At 57.3% G+C, this 23973-nt stretch overlaps 1 protein-coding gene across 2 annotated transcripts in view; it reads right to left on the reverse strand.

The window, feature by feature from the left end:
• Nucleotides 1-23973, reverse strand: part of Wscd2 (WSC domain containing 2) — an 80770-nt gene that overhangs the window by 6006 nt on the left and 50791 nt on the right. For both annotated transcript variants that reach the window (XM_058585557.1, XM_046464319.2), the window contains exons 4-8: nucleotides 22942-23126; nucleotides 12865-12986; nucleotides 10087-10261; nucleotides 4607-4771; nucleotides 2290-2490 (exon numbers count right to left, since the gene is read on the reverse strand). In XM_058585557.1, coding sequence (XP_058441540.1) covers nucleotides 2290-2490; nucleotides 4607-4771; nucleotides 10087-10261; nucleotides 12865-12986; nucleotides 22942-23126 — 848 coding nt within the window. The remainder of the gene's footprint in view (nucleotides 1-2289; nucleotides 2491-4606; nucleotides 4772-10086; nucleotides 10262-12864; nucleotides 12987-22941; nucleotides 23127-23973) is intronic.

The following is a 23973-nucleotide window of genomic DNA, read 5'->3' on the forward strand; positions in this document are numbered from 1 at the left end:
GAGGCGCGATGGCTTCTGGGAATTAGGGACTTGTCTGAAGCTAAGGTGGGTGGGCGGGTAACCGGGAGAGGAGGACCTCTGGATGCACCAGGAGGCCTGGTGGGCAGGGCCTGGTTTGAATTCCGCTCGTCTGGGCCTTTAGCCAGGTGACGTGGCCCACCTGCGTGATGACAAGAGCCCTTGTCCCTTCCCGGGTTCCTGGAGGGTTTAGATGAGACAGCAAATGCTCAGGGCCCTGGGGCTTCTCTTGATAACCCCCCCCCCCCCCGTGGCCTGGGAGTGAGGGCGGTCTGAGCCACAGAGATGCCCTCTGGGGACAGTCCTGACACTGTGTCCCAGGGACTGGCCTCGGTCTCCCTGTTAATAACAGAGAACCCAGGGTTGTCAGCCCCCTGCTCTCCGGAAGGAACTGAGAAGCTTTCAAATAGGCTGATGTCTCTGCTGCACCCGGGTGACGCTCAGGGCTGCAGCCTGGGCACTGGGATCCTCCCAGTTCCTCTGGGGGTTCCGACGGGCAGGCCAGGCTGCTCACCAGGGATCCCGTGATCTCCCCCATCTGCCCCGGCTCTGGCAAGCAGGGGCCGTCCCCTGGGGCCCGCTACTGCCACGTGCACCCACAGACATCTCAGTCGCCCTGGGACCAGGGTTCACTCCCAACGGTCAGGCAGTTAAATAATTCAGAGGCCTCTTTTCTCCTGGGGACGAGTGAACACATGTCACCACTGTCCAGCTTCTAGCCCTCACCGACAGGGGTAGTGGGGCTGGGAGAGGGACACGCCAGCCCCCCGGGGGGGCACAGCTGGTCAGGCAGGCCAAGGCTTTGCACGGAGACCACGTGGAGGAGGGAGCTGCCGACCCCCGTATTCTGCTCTGCTCTGTGGGGAGGGGCTGGGCTGGCCGCTGCCTGGTTCCTGGAGGCTGGACCAGGGGCCAGCTCCCATCAGCTCACAGTCACAGAGAACCTGTGGGTGTCAGCGGCTCTGGGCCAGGTGGCTCACAGCCACCAACAGCTCACTGACCGGGGCTCCATTCTAGATTGGAAATATTGCAGGTAACACACTTAGTCCCCTGACCCACCAGACCTGCCAGCTCAGCCCGCAGCCAGGCACAACCATCTACGTGAAGCCTGCCTTAGAACGCACTGTTGACCGTCTCACATAATTTACCAAATACTCTAAGGAAACAGAAAGACAGACTCGAGCCCTCGGATCTCAGGCCATCGTAAGTCAAACCATCGTAAGTTGAGGACCATCTGTGGTCCATTACCGAGGTGCAGGGCCCGAAGGCCGGAGCCCAGAGGGGCTCCAGAACCTGATCATCTGGTCTCACTGCGACTCTGAACTCACCCACCGGGGACCCCCCCATTCCCTCTCCCTCTGGGAAGCTCCCTGCCCTCTCTGAACTTGGATCACCTCAGCTATAAAATGGGGGATCATTGTTGTAGGGGTTGAAGGAGGTCAACTCTCAGTAAGGCTCAGTAGCAGTGACTATGGTGACAGGGATTATCACACTGTCAGTCTGGAGTTTTAAGACCTGGAAGTGTTGGAGACACTCAAGATGGCAGCAGTTGGGTCTGACTTCCAATCTCAGGCCACTGTCGGGGCTGGGCGGCTCTCTTTGCTGAGATGTTCAGCCACACAGCCACATAGCCCTGTCATCTACCAGTAGATCATCTTGGGGGTCAGCACTTCTTTCCCAGCTGTGTGACCTGAGGAGAGTCACTTAACCTCTCTGAGCCTCCCAACATTGGACTGTTGGGAGAATTCATGAAATGATGCTCTGAGAACCTGGGCTCTTAAGAGCTCATGGCCTGAGCCCCACCCCAGCCGTATTTTGTATTTTACTTAGAGAGGAGTCTCCCTGAGTTGGTTGCTTAGCACCTCGATTTTGCTGAGGCTGGCTTTGAACTCGCCATCCTCCTGCCTCAGCCTCCGAGGCACTGGGATGAGAGGTGTGAGCCAGGGCACCAGGCCCAGACCACGATTTAATGGCCCCTTTGCAGAGGTGCAGCCTGAGTTCGGGGTAGTCAAGGAGCTCTCCAGGAACGGGTAGCGCTGGGACTTCCGCCCAGGAGGCCGGCTGCAGAGGCCGGCCCTGTCCCACTGTGCCGGGCTGGTGGAGGCCGACGCTGGGGGTGTGGTGATCGGTGGGTGGCAGAGCAGCTTGGCTCTGTGCACTCGGGGACAGCAACAGGACACTGGGCTCTTAGGAACGTCCTTCTGGGGTCCGTGCACAGGAGACCACCCGCCCCCGTCCCAGACCCCGGCCCCGCTGCGCGCCCGGCCTCACCTTTGCCCTTCCAGTGCGCGTGGGCGGCAAAGCCAATGTGGCCTCCGTACTTGCGGTTGAACTCGGCCATGAGCGCCTTGTAGGGGTTGCGGATGAGCAGGATGGCGGCATCGAAGGCCTCGATCTCCTTCTGGCCGCTCTCGTGCGTCTTGATGCAGATGGTCCTCCCGCTGCGCCAGTGGTCGCGCTCGCCCTTGAACCCTGGGCGGAGGCCAGAGGTTGGGGCCGGGGAGCCGAGCCAAAGCCCCCCACCTGCCTCTGCGCTCCCCGCGCATCCTCGCCCTCCATCCCTTTGCGCAGCCACCTGCTCCTGCAATTCTGGAGCACCTACTATGTGCCAGGCTCTGCCATAGCAGCCGCTATTGGCAGGGTCTTCGCTGCCTGCACCCAACTGCCAACATGAGCTCCCCGGGAAGCCCCCAGTGAATGGGCGGGTCATTCAAAACCTCAGCTGACTGTGACCAGCCACCATCGGCCTTTCTCAGGGGGACTGAGACATCTGATAAAAAGGCCTGTTGTCCCAACGACTGGGGAGGCTGAGGCAGGAGGATCGCAAGTTCAAGGCCAGCCTCAGCAACAGTGAGGCCCTAAGCCACTCAGGGAGACCCTGTCTGTAAATAAAATACGAAATAGGGCTGGGGATGGGGCTCAGGGGTCCAGTGCCCCTGGGTTCATTCCCTGGTACCAAACAACAAAAAGACCCGGCTCCAGGTGGACGCGTTGACAGGGAGGGTTTATATTTCCTTTTAAGTCTTTTTTATTTTTTAAGTTACAATTTTAGTAGACACCTTGCCCCATGAGTTGCTCTTCCTGCGATTCTAGAATATAAAAGTAGGGAGACTGGGGTCAGTCTAAACATACCAAGCCCTGGACGCTCCCAAGATCCTGATGAGCAGACTGGGGTCAGCCTGACCTTGGACTTGAAAGGCCCCTGGTGATTCCCAGGTCATCAGAGATCACCTGTCACTGGTCATTTGGAAGACAATGTAGGTTCCATACCAAGCCTCACACCTCTTATCTCACAGGCCTGTGGGCTCACTTTTGGAAAATCTGGGTCCAGTACTGACCGCCCCATCTTCCAGATGAGAAAGTTAAGACTCTGAGAGGTCGAGACTCTTGCCCCAAATCTCACTGCTGAGAAGCCTCCGGTGGAACTTTCAGAAGGAAAGTTGGAGGCTCTGACTCTGCCTAGGGATTCAGTTCCCTCTCCCTGAGGTCAGGAGGCTGTGGGATCACGAGCCCTGGGCACACAGACCACGGTGCACCCGGAAAGTCGAGCTTTCCACGGGCAGATCCACGAGGCGGTCACTGTGTTTCTGAGGGAGAACAGAATCCTCCTTGTCACACCACCCTGAAGCAGGGGCCGTTGGAAAGGGCGCAGGAGATCAAGCCACTGTGGATCCTTGGCCTCAACGATCCTGAGGGAGGGTTAGGTTGTGGCTGAGCCGTGGGTTCCTCTGAGCCTTTCCCCTCTGGCCACTGCTCCAGAATTTGCCTGGGCTCCTCCCAGAAATCTCCCAAAAGACAGGAGAGCCTGGGTGTAGGAGCACAGGGCCCGAGTTCAAATCCTGATGTGAGCCTTCATCACGGAGCCTGGCACATAACAGGCACTCAGCCAATGACAGCTGAAGTCCACCAGAGGCCAATGAATATGACCGAGCTGTGGTTCCAGGGCAGGCCCCGGCCTCCTGCCCTGCGACTCCAACCTCCCCAGTCTCTGCCTCCCCTCTGCTTCTCTCCCTGGGAAAGACATGCACCCGGAGATCTCCCCAGCTAGGGCTCAGGGATGTTTCCTCATCAGCCCCAAGCTGTGCTTGGCATCCAGACCATAATACTCATAGTCTGTTTACTATTGCTGAGCATGTTGCAAGTACCAACTTATTGCCTTTGACAACCTCATGAGGTAAGTATTGTTACCTCTTATTTGTATATGGTCATGCAGGATCAGAGAGGTACAGTTACTTGCCCAAGGTCACACAGCCAAAAGAAACTCACTTCCCCAGTAAGACACCTAGGGATTTTTTGCCCTTGTGATAGAGTAACAAGGACGTGGGCTTTGGAATCAGGAAAGGATAGGGCGTAACCCCTGGTGGACTGTGTGACTTTGGGCATGTTATTTCCTCTCTCCCAACCCAGGTTTGCTGTGCAGGGTTAGACCAGACCACACAACCAGGCACAGGGGCCAGGAGAGCATCTGCGGTGCTCTGAACCTCCACGAGGAGCCTGGCACACGGTTGGCGCTCCGAGAGGGGCACTGCCGATGCTCCTCGTGGGGACCTTCCGGAGCCCAGAGAGCCTCCCCAGTCGGTCTCCTCACCTTTATTGTACAGGGACCCGTCAAAGTAGTAGCTGCCAGTGTAGAAGCCGGTGGCCAGCTCGATGAGGTGACGGGCCCACGTGTTGCCGGCCCCTGGGAAGCTGGCCAGAGCGATCAGCTGCTTGGACCTGGCCGGGAGGAACCTTCTGTCCATGCAGCGATTGTCTGAAAAGAGTTGGGCACAGACAAGGGTCAGCGGCTGGGCAGGTCGGGCCTGTCCCAGGGGGACCAGGGTGTGAGTCTCAGCCCCCCACCCCACCCCACCTCCCACTTCTCAGCTCAGACTTTCATGGGCCTCGGTTTCTCCATCTGTAAAATGGGGCCACGGCACTTCCCCAGGATCCAGGCAAGGATTAAATGAGATAGTGCAAGAAAAGGGACTAGCAGGTGCTCAGCACATAGTAGGGATCCAGGAAAGCCGCTGGGTGGGTGGAGCCTCTGCGCCCTCCGTTTCCCCCAGCAGAGCGAGCCCTTCGCCTTCTCCCCCAGCCTTTCCCCCAGCGGCCCCATCTACACGGGACCCAGCCCAAAGTTGTCACCTTGACCTCCAGGACCTGAGTGGCAGGCCTAGCCCCACCCAGGCGCCCCTCCCGCCCGCCGCCAAGGCAGGCTCTGCCGGTCCCTCTCCGCTGCCTCCTGCCTGCTTGGTCCTTGGCTGTCACAGGACCTGGGACTTCGGTCCCCCCCACTGACTCCAGAAGCTGTCGTCACTGCAGCTTCAGGTCTGTCTCCTGCCTTCCCGGAACACAGTCACAGTGGCTCAACAAGAGCGACGCCCCATCGTGGGTGATTTTATCCTGGTGCGAACATCCGCGCGGACTTAGACCAACCGAGCCCGCCCCGCGCCTGCGCTCTGGGGCGCAGCCTGGTGTCCCGGGCTGCAGGCCCCGGTGGCGGCAGGTGACTGTCCTGAACACAGTGGGCAACTGTCACGCATAATGCGCCTTTGTGCATCAGGGCCTGTCGCCAACGGAGAAGGCACAGGACGAAACTACTAGGCCACAGGACCTGGTCACCTCCCTTACAACCTGAGGGGACTGTCAGAAACCCTCCCCGTAGATGACCTGTGGCTCCCCACGACCTTGGCAGATGCTCCCGTGGGCGGATGAAGGGGCTTGTGGACGGGTGGACTGGTGGGCGGCAGCGGAGGGGACTGAGAAGAGGGACGGGCCCGCGGATGAGGACCGTGTCCACCCTGCAGGGTTTCCGTGCGGGTTAAATGACATGATGCAGGGAATCTGTCCCTGCTCTAAAGGGCTCCAACGGGGTTGCTCTGTCTTCGCAGCCCTCAGTCCTCCCATCTGTAGGTTGGGTTGGCCGAGTGCCCTTCCGATGTCCTCCACCCTCTGGCCTCCCGAGGCCCTTGGGGGCCACTCCCCGCAGAGCTCATGGAAAACGGCCCGGGACCTCCCACCGCAGCCCTGAGGAGCCTCTGCGGCCCAGTGGCTTCTTCTGGTCCCCGCGTCTGGAAGGGAAGCCGCCCTGCAGCCCAGGACCACCGGTCCATGTCCTACCTGCTCTCAGCCCTCCTCCCACGGCCCTGCTAAGGTCCCCAGAGACCGCGCAGCGCCACCTCCAGCCCGAGCGCAGGTCCCTGGACTCCCCTGCAGCTGCAGATCCCTCTTCTCTCTGGTAATTCACCCCAAGATTTCCCCTGGGTCCCCGCTGTCCTGCATTAGCTGCAGCTTGTTGAAGCCCTACTGTGAGCCTTGCTGATTTATCGCGACAGCCTTTGGCAGGGTGGACGGGTCTGAAGTCTTCGATTTCAACCCCAATTCTGCCACTTGTTTCTTGGACCGTCTTGAAGAAATGGTTCCACGGAGCCTCAGTTTCTGCAGCTGTAAAATGGACCCATGGAGCAGCGCCGCACTGGCCCACGGACCACGCCCTCGGGGCCAGCCATGGTGGCTCTGAGCTGTGGCTGCGGGGTAGGGGCCACCTCCACATGGAAGCCAAGTGCTGACCTGAGAGCGGCTCTCACAGGATGCGCCGCTTCAAAAATCCCAAGGAAACAGCCCAGCGCAAGGCTTGCAACCGACTCCATGCGTGGGAAATGAGGGGGACCCGGGAAGGGGCAGGGGAGGGCTTGACAATGAAGTCAGCCCGGCACAAGGCCGACCGGCGGGCCGTCCCCGAGCACAGGCTGCTCCCTCGGGATCCTTGTTCTCGTTCCCGAGGTCTGACTTATTTTATATAATGATGGGCTGGGCGTTGGGGGGCCGGGAACTGGCTCCTTCCTTTCTTCTGAAAACAGAATGCTCCATTCAGCCCTTCCTGGGAGATCAGGAACAACCCCGAGGACAAGACTCACTCTCCACGCTAAAGAGGAAGCAGATTGGGTTGCTCAGCCTCTGAAGTCAGGCAGAGTTTGCGGGGAACAGTGTTATTCAGCCCGAGAAGCAGAACGCCCTGGGTTTCCATCCTGGACCTTCATGACACTGAACTTGGCTCTTGGTCTCTCCAAGCCTTAGCTTCTGCACTCATAAAACAGCTCATAAACCTCATGGGATTAAATAGGATGACGAATGTAAAAGATTCTCAATGTCTGCTGCAAAGCTGTGGTCAAACACTGCAGTCTTGGGACCCTGATCGCCTGGGTTTGAATCCCAACTCTGCTCTGTCTTAGCTGTGTGACTCTGACCAAGCCTCTCAACCTCTCTGTGTTATTATCTCATTTGTAAAAGGGTCATCACAGCCCTTAAGTCATTCGGCTGTTGGGAAGGTCAGGTAAGTGAAGGCAGGTAGAGGGTTCCTACGGTGCTGGCCACACAATCAGTGTTCAATAATGATCTAGTTCTCCTCAGGAGCATCAGAGCTGAGCATTCGCAGGTGCATGATGTGTGGCAGGCTCTTGGCAGCCTGATGAGCCACTGAGGCTCAGACCTTCCCAGCGCGAGGGAACTGCCAGGCTGACAGGGAACAACTGAGAAGCAGCGATGGCCTGGGGGCAGGACACTGGGAATGAGCAAGCTCATCAATTAGAGACTCTGTCTCTGTTGTTGAAAAGACTCCAGCATCTATGTGGGCCACATCAAAGTGGCTCATGGTCACAGCACAATTAAGCTGTGCAGGATCCTCTCCTCTGACCGCAGAGATGCAGCTCCCAGACCAAGCAACACCCCCGCCACAAACACGCTCCTCCTTTTTGGGTGGAATGTACACAGCCCAGGGCCGCGCTGGCTCACAGCTTCCCCAGGACTTCAGCCACCACGGATCAGCCAGTTGGCCACTGCTGGGGCCCTCGGCCAAACAAGAGGCAGCCCCTAGAGTACTTCTGTGCAAATCAGAAAAAGGAACTGTCCCTGCGCTGGGCTGATGTGCTGCCATCTGGGACGTGCGCACACAGGCCACCAGGCTGGCTCGTGGGCACTGTTTTTATCATAGGCCACACTTGTGCAGTACCCAACCTGCCCATCCACGCATGGCAACCTGGTTACTGGGAGAGGAGCAGGAGGAGGTGTTGTATCGACTCTCCACGTTTCAGAGGGGGTGGGGAGTGTTCTTCACACCCTGGGTAGAAGTTTCTAGCAAGAGCTCTGGAGGCCTGAAAGCAAATTGATTCCCTGGATGCATCATTGTGGCCAGTTCCCAACCCATCTGGGTCTCAGTCTCTCATCTGTAAAACTGCCCTGGTCATTGGTGCGCTGGTGTCGTCTGTCACTGAGTGAGATAAGGCTCCCCCTGAGGCCAGGGCATGGCGGATGGGCAGGCGAAACTCAGGGGCTTCCTCTGGGCTCCAGCAAGGGATGCCCCTGGGAGCCACGTGCTGTTTGTGACGCCCCAGGAGACAGGGTCATAAATAGTGTGACTTCAGGCAAATCCCTCAACCCGGGCCTCAGTTTCCCTCCCTGAAAGAGGGCACAAGACTGTCCCCACCACTGAGAACAGCTGAGAAGATCCAGGAAAAAGTGCACGTGAAGGCATCTGTGTCGAATTTGGCACAGAGTAGAACTCAAGGTCTCCCCAGTGCTGCTGCTCACCACCATCACCACCACCATCACCACCACCAACACCACCATCATCACCACCATCACCACCACCACCTCCACCATCACCACCACCATCACCACCATCATCACCACCATCACCACCACCATCACCATCACCACCACCAACACCATCACCATCACCATCACCACCACCACCAACAACAACAACACCATCACCATCACCAACACCATCACCATCACCATCACCACCACCATCACCACCACCACCACCACCATCACCACCACCACCACCACCACCATCACCATCATCACCACCACCACCATCACCATCACCACCACCACCACCACCACCATCACCATCACCATCACCACCACCACCACCATCACCACCAACAACACCAACACCATCACCATCACCACCATCACCACCACCACCACCAACAACACCAACACCATCACCATCACCAACACCATCACCAACACCATCACCATCACCATCACCACCACCACCACCATCACCACCAACAACAACACCAACACCATCACCATCACCATCATCACCACCACCACCACCACTATCACCACCACCATCACCAACACCATCACCATCACCATCACCACCACCATCACTACCACCACCACCACCATCACCACCACCACCACCACCACCATCACCATCACCACCACCACCATCACCACCACCACCACCACCACCACCACCATCACCATCACCATCACCACCACCACCACCATCACCACCACCAACAACACCAACACCATCACCATCACCATCATCACCACCACCACCACCACTATCACCACGATCACCATCACCATTACCATTACCATCACCATCACCATCACCATCACTGCCACCACCATCACCACCACCATCACCATCACCACCACCACCACCACCACCATCACCACCACCATCACCATCACCATCACCACCACCATCACCACCACCATCACCATCACCATCACCACCATTCTCATGGCCATCAGCATCTTCACCCTCCTCACCTCCACACCTGGTGCCCCAGGCAGACAGTGTGAGCCCCACTATTGGAGCAAAAGCGTTGGAGGTGGGAATGGTAAGAGGGAGAGAGAAGGCGCTGGAGGAGGAAGAACCTAAAGCGTCCAGGGGTCTAGTGCGGCAGGACGCGGGAGGTGGGCAACCTGTGGCTTCATTTTACAGATGGAGAAGCTGAGGCCGGGGGAGGAAAGGCCCTGTCCAGGGCCGCACGGTGGGTCCGTGATGGAGGCAGGGCCCGGGCTCCCTCTACTCAGTCCTGCTGCTTCCACTCTCGGGGGAGGGCCCCAGAGATCCTTAGCCACGAGGGACTGCGGTGGGGTCCTTAGGCCTCCCCCTGGGCTGCCTCCATCGCCCAACCCGGGTCCCCCAAGTTCACCAGCCTCGCCCGTGACAGTGTCCCCTGCCCCTGCCCCCTGCCCCCCAGGCTGCCACCTGCCTATGCTCTGTTGGAGGGAGCGCCCGGCCACCCTGGGGTCTCGCGGGAGGCTCACCTTGGACCTGCGTCTGGTAGACGACGAAGTAGCCGGGGCTGCCGCAGCTCTCCAGCTCCTCGGCGCTGCACTTCTGCGCGCACAGCCGCTCGTCCTCCCGCTCGTGCAGAGGGAAGCGTGTCGTGGGGAAGCCGCAGTGGCACGCGGTGCCGGCCAGCGCCGCCAGCGGGAACTCCTGGGGACAGTGGGGGAGAGCAAGCTCCAGGGTCAAGCCGCCACCTCGCCCCGCCTGGGGGCCTCGGATTATGACTCGATTCCTTTCATCAACTCGATTTTTGAAACTTAAATTCTAAAGGGAGCTGTCCCTCCTGCAGGGAGCCCTGGGAGAGGCCCCCTGGGTCCAAGCTGAAAACCCAAGCAGCAAGTCCTGCAAAACGACGAGGCCAGGCGGCCCTCCGCGCCCCTCGTCCCATCTGCAGGTCCAACCAACTGGGCATCAAAAATATGTGGGGAGAATTTGCACCTGTGTTGATAACGGGCACACGTGGTTTTTCTTCTTTGTTGTTATTTATTCCCTGAACGATGGAGTTAAAAATTAAGTACCTAGCCTTGGCCTTGTGTCAGGATTGAGAATCATGCAGAAATGAGGGGGTGTTTTTGGTGCTAAGGACTGAACCCAGGGGAGCTTAACCCTGAGCCACATCCCCAGCTCTTTTTTATTTTCTGTCTTGAGACAGGGTCCTGCTTAGATCCTCATTAAGTTGCTGAGGCTGGCCTTCAACTTGCAATCCTCCTGCCTCAGCCTCCCTAGCTGCTAGGATTACAGGTGTGCACACCGTGCCCGGCTGGGAATGAGGGAAAGCTTGGGGGAGACGTGCGATATTCTGCAGATATTCCACCTTTTCACCTAAGGAACCCCAGCCTTGAGGACATGGGTTTCTGCAGGGCCTCTTGGAGCCCATGCCCTGGGGATACCGAGGAAGGACTGTAATTAAATGCCACTCAGGTGCTGTCGCCTGCCAAGACTCCGGCCTGGGGTCAGCTGCGTTTTTTTTCTGCAGAAGAGGGATTAGTTGAGGGACGTATTAAAGACCCGTCAGCACTGAGATGAAGCTTTCTCCTGGAGGACTTGAAAGAACCCAGAAAGAAATGTCTCTGTCTGTCACGTTGCATGCCATAGTCCGTGCCCCTGGGTCTGACGGTGACACGCAGACCCTGCTTTGCGGATGGCTTTGGGGACGGCTGTCAGAGTCGGTGCTCCTAAGCCAGAAAGGAGCCTGACACTCTCGAGCTCAGAGCCTGTGTGGGCTGCGCCACCTCTGATCACTGTACTGCAGCGGGTAGGTGGCAGCAGGATGGACCTGGGACTGTCCTTGTCCAATTTGCTTCTGGACCAGAACCGCAGCCCCGAGTTGTCCTGGGTCGTGGCTGATCCAGGAATAATCCGGTTTCAAACCCCAAGTCACCCCCAGCAAACTGCGTCACCAGGTGTGGCTTCTTTCTAACAGATGTCACATGGGGACTGTGGTCCCTGGCTGGAGAGCGGAGACAGAGATGGTGACATGCAGGCAGGTCCCCTTGGTCACCCTGAATCTCAGACCCTCCACACTTGGCACCAGCAGCTCTGCCTCCCGCCCGCCTCACCCCCTCGGGTGCTGTCCTCTGGCCCCTGAAAAGGACAGGGAGAAGGCAAGGGGGAGGGGACTTCCTGTCCACACCCCACCCCCCGCCCGCACGGCCTTCCAGTCCTGGGGGACCTCTGCCGGGTCTCCCCCCCTGTAGGCTCCCCCAGGGCTCAGGGACAAGCTGGGTCCACCTGGAGGGGAGGCCACGGGGGAGGGGTCCTGCCCGGGGAGGGAGCAGGAGGCAATCATGGAGTCTCTTCCAGGCTGCCTCTGCCCAGCGGCCACCAGTGTCCCGGCTCCCTCTGAATGGCTCTGGAGGCCCCTCTGCAGCTGCCAGGGCAGCTTGGAAGTCAAGCCTGCAGGTCTGGAGTGGCCCTGGGGTGCACCCCGTGCCCCCGGTCACTCGCACCAGGAGCTTGGGGGGCCTTCGCCTGCTCCAGGGCCTCAGTTTTCTCATCAGTGAAATGGGGATGAGAACTTCCAACCCGTAGGCCAGAGGGGGGCAGTGAACTGTGTGGCCCGAGAGGGCCCTGAGGAGGACACTCAGAGCCGCGTCCTCTGGGCTTCCCCAGAAACGCTCCTGGACCAGGAGAGCAAGACCATGCAGGATGACCAGGGTGGGGGCAGCCAGGATCTGGGTGAGCTCTGAGCCCTGGGGGGGACTGCACCCCGAACTCTCCATAATGAGCTCATCTGGGGGAGGGCTGGGGCTCGTCGGCCACCTCAAGTGCTGGTCACATGTCCCTCTCTGTGCTGGGAACTGGGGGACCTGGGATGTGAGAGGTGCAGCTTCCTCCCCGATCAGGGCAGGGAGGGGACCCAGCCAGCTGTCGTCGAGAAGCTTAGGCTGACAAGGGACCTGTGGCCACGGCTGTCCAGGGCCCAGAGTTCTGCCTCTGCAGGCCCACCTGCAGCCACGGAGACTCACCGTCCCCAGTGGGGTTGTGCTCGTCCTCGTTTGGCAACCCCCGATTCAGGCTACTGAGCCCCGTGCAAATGTCACCTCACTCCTAAGCACTCCCTCAGAGGGAGGGACCCACCTGTGTGGCTCCGCCCCTTTGGGTCCCCAGGAAATGACCACCGCCCTCTCCTACGTCACTGACCACAGCCCACCACCTCGTCCATCCCAGCCGGGCCCCTGCCTCTGGTTCCTGCAGCTCTTCTGCCCCGCGGTCTCCAACGCTGAGGGCGGTAAGCAGGACCCTGTGCTCACCTTCTCTGTGCAGAGATCCACGCACTTGTCCACAGACATGTTGGGCATGGCGGCTGTCACGGGCAAGGCCAGGGAGAGGTTCTCAGGCCGGTGGAAGCAGCCTCGGAATACTGCACTCCCATCTGAAGACCAGGAGGGGAAAAACATAGTCAGACCTAACGGAGTCAGATCTAGATGGGAGAACCACCTTCTAGAGGAAGCTCTTGGAAGTTGAAGCCCAGAGAGGGCAAGAGTCTTGCCTAAGATCACACAGCAAGTCAAAACAGAGACAGAAAGAGCAATTGCAGCTTTTGCTCTTGAACAGGACTGTTCACAGTCAATGCGCCATGTAATGGAAAGGACGTTCTTCTGGGTGCTGGCATCTTTGCTAACAATCTGGGTCCCTGAGGTGAATTTCCTCCTGGGTCACTTTACCCTCTTCCCTTCAGCAGCACGTGGCTGTGTGTCATTTCCTCCTTCACGGTGGCCAAGCCCCTTTTGGGGAAGTGACAATCCATGGAGGACTTTCCTGATCCCATCAGGAGATGGTGGAGCATTCGAGGCTCAGAGGAAGCGGAAGGCCTGTCCTTCCTCCTGATTGCCAGGGGCCCTGTCCCTCCCCTCCTCCTGGGCTTCAGGGACCTTGGGAATCCCCTACTGAGGACTGAGCACCTTCAGGCTGCAGGGGGTGCTGTGTCGGGGGACGCCCTGTGTGGCCATTTGACCTGGCAACGTGCCAGCCACACAGTAGCCAATGTGGAGGCCACTGGTATCTCAGGAGAAGTCACCTCCTAGCAAACATTCAGAGACGATGTCCTCGGCTTGTCCCCTGGACGTGTCACTGTACTAAGGGGCTCTGGGTGGGCACCCATGGCACCTGGGAACCGCGAGGTCATCCCTACAGCCGTGCAGAGCCTTACCAGTAAGGACGTTCATTCTGTTGAACTAACACGTGAAAGACTGGAAACAACAGAGCTGTCCAACAATGAGGGATTAGACAAGTAAAATACGTAGCCACACCAGCGGTGGGATTCTATGCCGCCATCGAAAGTAATGGTGCTAAAGCTTATTTTAACCAGGTAAAGATGTGTTTGGATACAACAATGGATGAAAACCAAGAATATAAAGTTTCACCTATCACAAAATGTCAATTTTGTAAGGAAAAAAAAACTATCAATAGAAATCTCCAGAGGGACATATAATAACCATGATGTTTCTGGAAAGTGTGATGGGTAAATTTTCTGGGTTGATTTGGCGGGCCCCAGGTGCCCAGCTGTTTGGTCCCACCATCTAGATGTTGCTATGAAGGTACTGTGTAGATGTGATCAACACCTACAATTATTTGACTCTAAGTAAAGGAAATTGCTCTTGACGATATGGGTGGGCATTGTCTAATCAGATGAAGGCCTTAAGTCTTATAGCTGAGGTTTCCTGGACAGGAAGACATTCGATGTCAAGACGGAACAAAGCCCTCACTCCTGCCTGTTTCCAGGCGTCTGTCCTGGGCCACCAACTTCAGGCTTGCTAACACCCACAATTATGTGAACCAACTCCTTAAAAACAGATCTAATAGGCACATACGTCCACACAGCCAGTCGGTTCTACATCAGAGAACTCAGATCCCTTAGGGTCAGAGGGAAATTTTCTTTCTATCTCTGGGCTCGACTCCTTTCTAACTCTTTCTATGAGGTCTAAAGACAAATAAAAACTAAGAAGTGGCCCCTGTCAAATTTGCATCATGCACTTTTAAAATTAGCCTCAGTTATTTCTCAGATCTTGAGTTGAATGACTTTCCCAGAAGCAGCCATCACATAAAACAAAGGACACTGTGACATCGTGTGCATCTAAATCAGAGCACAAGAACAGGTGCCCATTATCAAGTCCCTACTAGGGGTGGTTCATTATGATGAGGACTTTTTTTTTTTGATACCAAGGGGTCACTTAACCAATAAGCTTAACCCCACTTTTACTTTTTATTTAGAGACAGGGTCTCACTAAGTTGCTGAGGCTGGCCTCAAACATGCGATCCTCCTGCCTCAGCCTCCAGAGCCCTGGGATCACAGGCGTGCACCACCACGCCTGGCCGCTGAGCACTTTTGAACCATCAGCTGTTGCCACTCTCTTGAAAACTGGGCAAAGTTCATGGAAACTCATTTCACAGATGACAGAAACAGGACTTGGAAGAAATTAAGGAGCCACTGTTTGCAAAACCTTCTTGAGGCTCATCTCAGATACAACTGTCAGCCCTTGGAAAGAGCAAAGCCAACTGCAAAAATCCAGAAGCCTCCGTCTCTGTGGGATCGGGTGTATCTCAGTATAGAACTTGACACTTTTGAGCGCACACACACATATATTTATATTTATGTGCAGAAAATAGGATACGCAATGCCTCCCTGAGCAGAAGGATGGGGGTGTGTACCAACGATGCTTTCAAATTTTAGCCACCAAAGACACCCGAGTGATTATTTTTACCACCCGACACCTGGCAGCCAGAGGTCCTTTACTGCCGTGCCAAACCACACTAGGGACAGCTGATTTTGGTTCCATGGCTAATTTCTGGAGCAGGCTGCAGGCAGCGCATGCACTTCTAGCAGACGCTCCCCGACTCTGTCCCCAGCCTGGTGAGGGAGCGGCCATCAGTGGCAGTGATGGCCAAGATGCTCCAGACTCCCCCCCCCCGCTCCCTCCAGGTTTCAGTTTCCCCCACACAACTGGCAACGAGGGGTCTGACATTTCAAGGACTGTCACACCTGCTGTCCAGGAAAGCCTGGAGATGCCTCTGACTGCCTCAGTGTCCCCGGGCCGCACTGGCAGTTGGAAGGCTGGACTGTCCTACGGTCCCCACCCAAGGATCCTGACTCAAATGCCCCGTGGCTGCCCAGGGGGAGCCCCGTTTCTAATGCTCATAGAATATGCCACGCGGGGCACTGAGGAAGGACGTCCCCAGCGGGGTGACCACCCTCATCGCCCCAGGAAGCTCAGTGGGCGGAAGGCCAGCTGGGGACAGAGGGCGGTGAGATGCTGCCTTTGCAGCCCGCAGTGCTCAGGGGACTCCGAAGCCAGGCTCCGCGGGGGCTGCGGGGCCCCCCGTCTTCTCCCCAGCCCGTGAGAAAGGGGTCTTGTCCCCAGCTCATCCTCCAAGGTGGGTCCTTCCCTGTGTCCCCTCCCACAGCTCCCCAAGGGGCCTGAGGCCCTCGGATCAGGACAGCGCAGCCTGGGCAGGGCGACGGGCTTGTGGGCACGTGGGCGGCTGCGTCCCTCTGCGCAGGCGGCAGGGAGCTGGGGGCTGGATGACCGCCCGACGGCTCCGAGGGGGCGATCCGGGGTCCGGACGTGAGGCTGCTAGTGCGTCTGGCTGTGCACAGAATCTGAGCGCCAGCGTGTGTCCCCGTGTGAGTGTGGCAGCGGGACACGGAGCCTCCCACTGGGCATGTGGGTGCTAGACACTGGGGCCCCGTGATCTCCTGGTCATCTGGGGCTGTGGGTGGCTGTGCCCACGGGCCTGGCAGGTCTCCTGGCAATGGGTGTCCAACGGCGCCGCCTGCTCTTGGCGGACACTGGGTGGTTGTCATCACTCCACCGTGAGGCCAGTCTCACCACCAGGGGTTGTGCACGTGGACACATGACCAGGTCCTCTCCGGGTTGCCTGGCAACAGTTAGCTGAGGAGGGCTGCCGGCCTCCTAGCACAGGGTGAGGCTGAGCTTCAGCTGACCTCCCGCATCCTGCCAGTTCAGTGCCACCAGGGCTTGGCATTTCCCAACAATCCCCCAAGCAGCTGGCGCCTGGTTGGGACAAGATGTCTACTTCCCCAGAGCAGGGACAAGGCACCCGACAGACAGGAACAGCAGGGGTGGGGATCAGCCCAGCAGGGTCTCTCCCCAGGAAGCCAAGAGCTGGGGGACAATTATGCCCGATTCAGCTTGCAGCCAGGGACAACTGGTGTCTGTGTAGCATGCATCTCGGGTGGTCTTTGGGGTCCCCTTGCTGATTTGGGTCCTCCTTACTGTCACTGGGAGTCACTCTGGCAGACATGACTTTGGGTAACTGAAGGCACCAGGGCATCAGCAGGGTCCCATGCTCTTCATCTGGGGTCCCATGGCCAAGTGCTCTGCCCTCCCCACTTCCCTTTCCTGGGCTCAGTCTGACAGGGCCACGTCAGCATGCATCTCCGATGGCCTTGAGTGGCCCAGCCCCAACGCAGGGCCCTGGAAGGTCTTCCAGCTGATGCCACACCAGAAGGCCACGAACCCTTCATCGTCACCTGGAGAACAAGAAGCTGTCCTCCATGAAGCTCCTACTGGCAACTGCACGCCCCTCGCCTTTGATCGGGGGCAAGTTCCCTGCCTTCCAGAGCCTCGGTGTTCTCACCTGTAGAATGGGAGCAGGGGAGGGCTCCTAGCTTAGTAAAGAAGAGAAGGGACAGGCCGACTTCGCTGCCCAGTTCTGCAGAGATTGGTCACCTCTGACCTTTAAGCAGCTGCTAAGGAGCCCCTGAGTACCAGCTCCTTGAGGTGGGCCCCCTGAATGTCCTGAGTACCAAAGCAGGTGAGGTTTTCAGAGGCCTTAAAGGGCTAGAGACCATCAGAAGTGACTGCTGGGTGTCTCTTTGGTCAAGGTGTGTGCTGGGGTGGGGGACAGGGGACAGTTAGGGAAGTGAATCCAGGATGGGGAATCTTCCCGCCGTCTGCTTGGGAGGTGGGGGCAGAAACCAGGGATCCCGGGCAGCTCTTTGTCTTTGCCGGTGGCTCTCCACAGCATCCTGATGATCTGGGTGTTGAGAACAGGATCGGCGGCCCCGGCATTTGATCTCCCACTTCCCTCCATCTGGAATATGGGCCACCTGGCTGTCTCCTCCAGGGGTGAGACGCTCTCTTCTCTGAGAGTGAAGTGGCCAGGGCATCCCTCGGCCTTTCTGACATTCTCCTGTGGTGTGAAGACATTTGGACCTTGCAGCAGTGAGAAGATGCCTTCTTCTCTGCAGAGGGCTCTGGATCCAGCAGGAAGGGCATCTGCTTAGGTCACGCACACGCTCAGCTGTGTGCCTTGGGCAGGTGTCTTCACCTCAAGGAGTCTCCATTTTCCTCATCTGTGAATGGGGCTCATCAGGTGGACGTACCCTGGCCAGATGGGGTGGAAGTCCCTGCAATGGCACTTACGACTGTCCGAGACTCAGCAAGTGCTGTGTTCCTTCCTGTTCCCTTCCCCATGCCTTGTCCATGGTGTGTGAAGATGGCTGGATCCCACAGAGGGGACACTGTCATAGCCCCTGTTCATATGCATGCTCCATTCCAGAATGGGCTGCCGGTGACCGTGACTCTCTGCCTTAGGGCCCGTGAGGGACAGGCTGGACCTACCAGAATTCACCCTCAGCTCATGGGTGGGAGCTGAGGAATAGAGATGGCAGCCGGCTGTCCCCTCAGGTGGGACACCTGCCTCCCAGGGCTCTGCAGGGGGATTAGGCTTCAGCTGTCCTCAGAGGTGGCCTGCATTGGGAAGGACCTTCCTTCTTCTCCTGGCCCCTTCCCTGTCCCCTACAGGTGCACACTGACATCATCTCCCAGGGTCGCCCAAGGCTCGCGCGCGTCCTTGCATCTGGGGAAACCCAACTGAGCCCATCTTGGATCTCTGAGCATTTGTAATTCATAAGGAAAATCCTTCACAAAGTTCAGGGACTAGTCCTTCCTGGGGTTGTACCTTCCATAGCCCTGGGCAATACCAGTGGCTCTGAGTGGCATCTTCCCAATGACCAGCCCTCACTGAAGCTGAACAATAATGAAAACCCTAACAGCTGTTCCTTGGTGCTGATCGTGCTCCACTATATCTCAGTTAATCTCTGCAACAACCTCTGAGGTTGACGATACTATGATCCTGTGGTTCAGGCAGAGCCCCGGGGACCTAGCAAGATCTGATCACTCTACCAGGTCACCCAGCCAGTGGGGGGCAGAATCGGGATGTGACCCCAATCTCGTTGGACACCACATCCTCACTTCCCGCCTACAGGGGGCTGCCCAACCCTAACATGCTGGGGCTCCAAAGACCCATGCCCACAGCAGGAGTGCGAGGCTTGCAGAAGCCTGTGCCCCACATTCTGACACTACCAGCTCCCTGGCGGGCCAGCGGGGACAGGGTGTGACCTCAGCTGCCCAAGCTTTTTACTAGCATGAGGCGAGGGGCAGACGAAGAACAGCCCAGAACCAGTGGCCAGTCCCTCTGAAGTCCTCTCATCTCTTTGTTCTGGGGCTTCCCCAAAATGAGAGAAATGTCAGCAGGCATCTGCTTAGAGGCAGGCTTGGGGAGTCCTCCTGGGTTTGAAAGAGGCCACCCCCCCCCTGAGTAATTAGGCCAAGTTCGAGTGCATTAAAATGCTGTTGACGAGGAACAGCCGAGAGCTGGAAGCCGCTCCCGGCCACCTCGCTACCTAGCATCAGCAAGAGACTGAATCACACAAAGAGGCTGACGGTCTGAGGAGGATGCGATCTGGCTATTTTTAGACATCCCAGAGGCGCCCGCAGGCTGTTGGAAACTGGAAGAGCCAGAATTGGGTGATTCTCAGAGTAGAATGGGGGTCTTCATGAGGAAGAAGGGGCAGCATCTGCAACAGGCCTTGCACTTGGTGCTTTCTAGACTTTATCCCACTTGACGTCAGAGCCATTGTGAAAGGTGGGGAAATGTCTCCATTTTACAGACGAAGCAACTGAGGCTCACCATAGCTCAGTGGCTTGGCCAGAGTCAGGACAGCAAGTCTTGCATAAAAACAAGGTCTGCAGGCCCTGCTCCCAAAGCCATAATAATGCCTTCCTGAATTTGTGTTAGGAGAAAAGAAAGAAATCAAGTCTCAAGCCAGATATGGTGGCCCACACCTGTCATCCCTGTGGCTAGGGAGGCTGAGGCAGGAGGATCTCGAGTTCAAAGCCAGCCTCAGCAAAAGTGAGGCCCTCAGCAACTCAGGGAGACCCTGTTTCTAAATAAAATACAAAATAGGGCTGGGGATGGGGCTCAGGGGTCGAGTGCCCCTGAGTTCAACCCCTGGTACCCCCAAAACAAAACAAACAAAACCCCCAAGTCTCCCCCACTGTGATACAGAAGGAGGAATATTTTCTCTTTTCCCCTTGTTTCTACACAGGGAACCCGTGAAGTCTCGTATGAGTTATGAAATTCAGGAGTTGTAGACAAATGTTGGGGTGGGGTTGAGGACTGGAGATGAGATTTCCTGGGTCGCCTGAGCCCCCCTCAGCAGAGGTGTTGATTGGAGGAGCTGTGAGCATGAAGGACAAGTCTGCACTCAATTCTCATGACCTTCAAAACCCACAAGTGGCCAACAGTAACCACCCTGCACAAAGTCCATCATGGAAGCCGTGAGCACGAAGCAGAGATCTGTATTTTCCCAGCGAGGGTGCCAGCTTCATAAGGCTCCATCGAGATAGCTGAAAGGGTAAGAAGAAAGAAGGCTGAGGCCCGGAGACGCCGGATTGCGGGGCTCCTGGTTACAGCCCCACGGAAGGGCAGTCAGCACCATGGACAGCCGCCCGCGGGCCGGACAGCTTGCTGCGCAGCGTTCTTCCATCGCGACCCAAATCTGCAAGACTCTTTGAGGCCAGTGACTATTCTTGCAACATGCTATGAAATCATAATGTTCACGAATCCATCAGGTGTCCCTCTCCGGGAGAAGAGCCTCTCTTGCAGACACAGTTAGCAGACGACTGTGAAAAATGGAGTCCAGCCTGGCACGGGTGGCGCACCCCTGTCATCCCAGCAGCTTAGGAGGCTGAGGCAGGAGGATCGCGAGTTCAAAACTGGCCTCGGTAACTTAGCGAGGCGCTAAGCAACTCAGTGAGACCCTGTCTCTAATTAAAATACAAAAGAAAGGGCTGGGGATGTGGCTCAGTGGTTAAGTCACCTTTGGGTTCAATTCCTGGTATTAAAAAAAAAAAAAAAGACTCCAATCAAGAAGGAAGTCCATTTCCTGGTTCTTTTGTAACCAGGCAAAGAGCCCCAGTGTCCAGGAGTCTGTGTGAAGGGAGAGCAGCAGGTGCCTGCAGATATTTGCTCTGCCAGCCTTTGGTGCTTTAGCTAACTAAAGCACCCTGTGGCCTCAAAAACATGTTGCCGGGCTCCCTACCCAAGGCAGACACCCAGTCATCAAAGTGTTGGGGACATAAGAAGCCGCCTTTGGATCTTCAGGGAAAACCATTAGGAAACAGCGTTAATACGGAGGAGTGACTCTACACACAGGAGCTGTCCCCTGCGCCACCTGTTTCCTGAAGCACCGGCTCACTTCTCCTTCTGATGTGATACAAGCTAGAGTTGTGTGACAGTGACTTGGAGGGCAATCTCTTTCTGATTTATTTATGTATAAAACAGATCCCGGGCATGGAAAGTCAGAGAAAAAAAACATCGGTGGTTTCATGTTGCCTAGAGTCGGGGAGCAAAGCAGAAGGAAGGCTCAGGGGTTGGGAGCAGGAGGAGTTCAGCTGGGGCTAAGGAGTGACCCCCAACAAAGAGGAAATGGGATCCTGAATCCAATTCAAGGAGTCAGGTTGTCCACAGTACTGTGTTGAGTGAGCACCCAAACTGGGAGACTGGGTTCCTGCCCATGATCAGTCACTATGAGGAGACATGGCTTTGGAAAAAAAAGAAAATCACACCTGCCCATTATTTCCAGAAATGAAATGACCTCGGGGTTTCTGCACACACCACTTCCTTGGTCTGGATCTCCTCTCCCTATCCACTGGGCATGACCTTATGCATTTTTTGAGGCCCCTATACAAAGCCTCTTCTCTTTGGAGCCCCTCCCCACAGGGCTGTTCAGCTGAGCCACTTAGGCTGAGTTTCTCTAGGTATAAAATGAGACATCATGGAGGTGTTACCGAGCCACCAAGGTGCCACTGAGCCACATCCCCAGCCCTATTTTGTACTTTATTTAGAGACAGGGTCTGAGTTGCTCAGGGTCTCACTAAGTTGCTGAGGCTGGCTTTGAACTCGAGATCCTCCTGCCTCAGCCTCCCAAGCCACTGGGATGACAGGCATGCCCCACCGCACCCCAGCAAACAATGAGTTTATAAAATATGAAATTCACATAGAGGAGGACTTTTTATGCAAACAGAGGTGTAACTGTCTGTCTGCATTCTAGGAGAGATTTGCTGAGATCAAGCCTCATTATTCAAAGTTGGTCCATGGGCCAGCAGCCTGGCGTCACACGGGACTCCTTAGAAATGCAGAATGTCCCTGGCTTGCTGACACAGAAGCTGAACAAGGTCTCTGGGGCCTCTCAGACATGTTCCAATTGGGGAAGCGCAGGCCACAGGGCTAGAGGGTTTCACTGTGGAGCTCTGTCCTGTCTCTGGTTCAACTGCCCGAGAGGGTAATCCCAGCCTCCCACTCCTCGTCAAGCCCAGTAGATCTTTTAATAGGTCTGAAGGTCATCTGTCACTAGACTGTGTGACCTTTGGCAAGTTCACTGTAATTTTTTCTGTTCCCTCGCTGTCGATGGGGATAATTAACAATGGCAGTGACCCGAAAAGCCTGTAGGGAAGGTAAGTAAAACCAGGCCTGCCCGAGGCTTAGCAGAGACCTGGCAGATGTTTGACAGATCCTTACTAACTCTCATTAAACAGCCCTGACCCTCAGGAAGGGGGCCACGTGGGACAACGTCCCGAAAGCAGGAACTGGCTCGCTCTGCAAAGGTGCGGGAGGCGGGCTGGGCGGCACAGCAGTAGCCTCTGGGTGATGGGGAGCCATGGGAGGCGGGGGGCAGACAGAGGGCATGGGACCTGCAGAGGCTCTGCAGGCAGGGCTGGGCCCAGGGGTGTGGCCAAGGGAGGAGCCTCAGATGGGGTGGGTCCAGGGGTGTGGCCAAGGGAGGAGCCGCAGATGGGGCGGGGCCCGGGTGTGGCCAGGGGAGGAGCCGCAGATGGGGTGGGTCCAGGGGTGTGGCCAAGGGAGGAGCCTCAGATGGGGTGGGTCCAGGGGTGTGGCCAAGGGAGGAGCCTCAGATGGGGTGGGTCCAGGGGTGTGGCCAAGGGAGGAGCCGCAGATGGGGCGGGGCCCGGGTGTGGCCAGGGGAGGAGCCTTGGACGGGGCGGGGCCGACTCACGTACACCTGCGGGCCGACTCCTGCGCCAGCTGCAGCCGGTAGACCGAGAGGCGGTTGGCGCCACCGCACACGCTGCCCCGCTCGCCCTTGCACTCCATGTCGCACTCGGCCTCGCTCACGTTGGCCGCCTGGATCTTGTGGCCGCAGTAGCACTCGGCCCCGAACTCCAGCCCGGCGTACAGGTAACCCCTAGGGGAGGCCGCTGTCAGGTGGGGGAGGCTGCCACGGGGAGACCCCGCCACTGCAGACCCCGCAACAACAGACCCCGCCAGCGCGGAGACCCGGTGGACAAGGGCCTTCAGGACACAGAGGCATCCCAAGGCCATCAGGAGACCCCTGGGGATCCTGGAGAGGGGGACTCCAGGAGACTCCTAAGAGGAGTCAGGGAGGCTGGGGAGTTCCAGAGCCAGGAAGAAAGAAAAGAGGCCCTGAGGTCAGAGAAACCCAGGAAGGGAACTGGAGCACCCCAGGGACCACCCACCTGCCCTCTCCGCCACGCCCACCGTCACCCCTGCAGAGCCCCCACCACAGCGTACAATCACACATGCGCCCAGACTCTGGTGCCCTCCCCTGGTCCTCCCTGTCTGGGGACCGGGGACATTCAGTTCCCCAGAGCCCCGCCTCTTTATTCCAGGAAATGTCACTCAGAAATGATGTGGCTGTGTCTCTAGAGGAGCTGGGGCCAGGGGAGGAGCAGAGACTCTCCTTTCCTTTGGAAGATGGCAAAACTAGCTCCAGACCCAGCCAAGGGAGAAATTCCTTCCCCTAAAACATAACAATCCAGGCACGCTTCGATTTTTAATTTTTTTTCATAAGCATGAAATCCTTTCCTAAAAAGGATGCTCAGGGGCTCCACAGTCTAGGAACAAATGACGGTCCCTGCTGGCTCGGGTCCCAGGCCTGGGGGGCTGGGGAGGGGAGGAAGACCGGCCCTGCTCAGCCCCTTCATCCACGCTGGCCTCTGAGATATGGTGGTCTCCGGGAGCAGCCTGCAAAGTACTGGACACCCGAAGAGCAGCCTGCAGGGACCGTGTGC

The sequence above is a fragment of the Marmota monax genome, unplaced genomic scaffold, assembly GCF_021218885.2.
Source record: "Marmota monax isolate L192 unplaced genomic scaffold, Marmota_monax_Labrador192_F-V1.1 WCK01_AAM20220418_F8-fsc00269, whole genome shotgun sequence".
NCBI classification, from domain to species: domain Eukaryota; kingdom Metazoa; phylum Chordata; class Mammalia; order Rodentia; family Sciuridae; genus Marmota; species Marmota monax.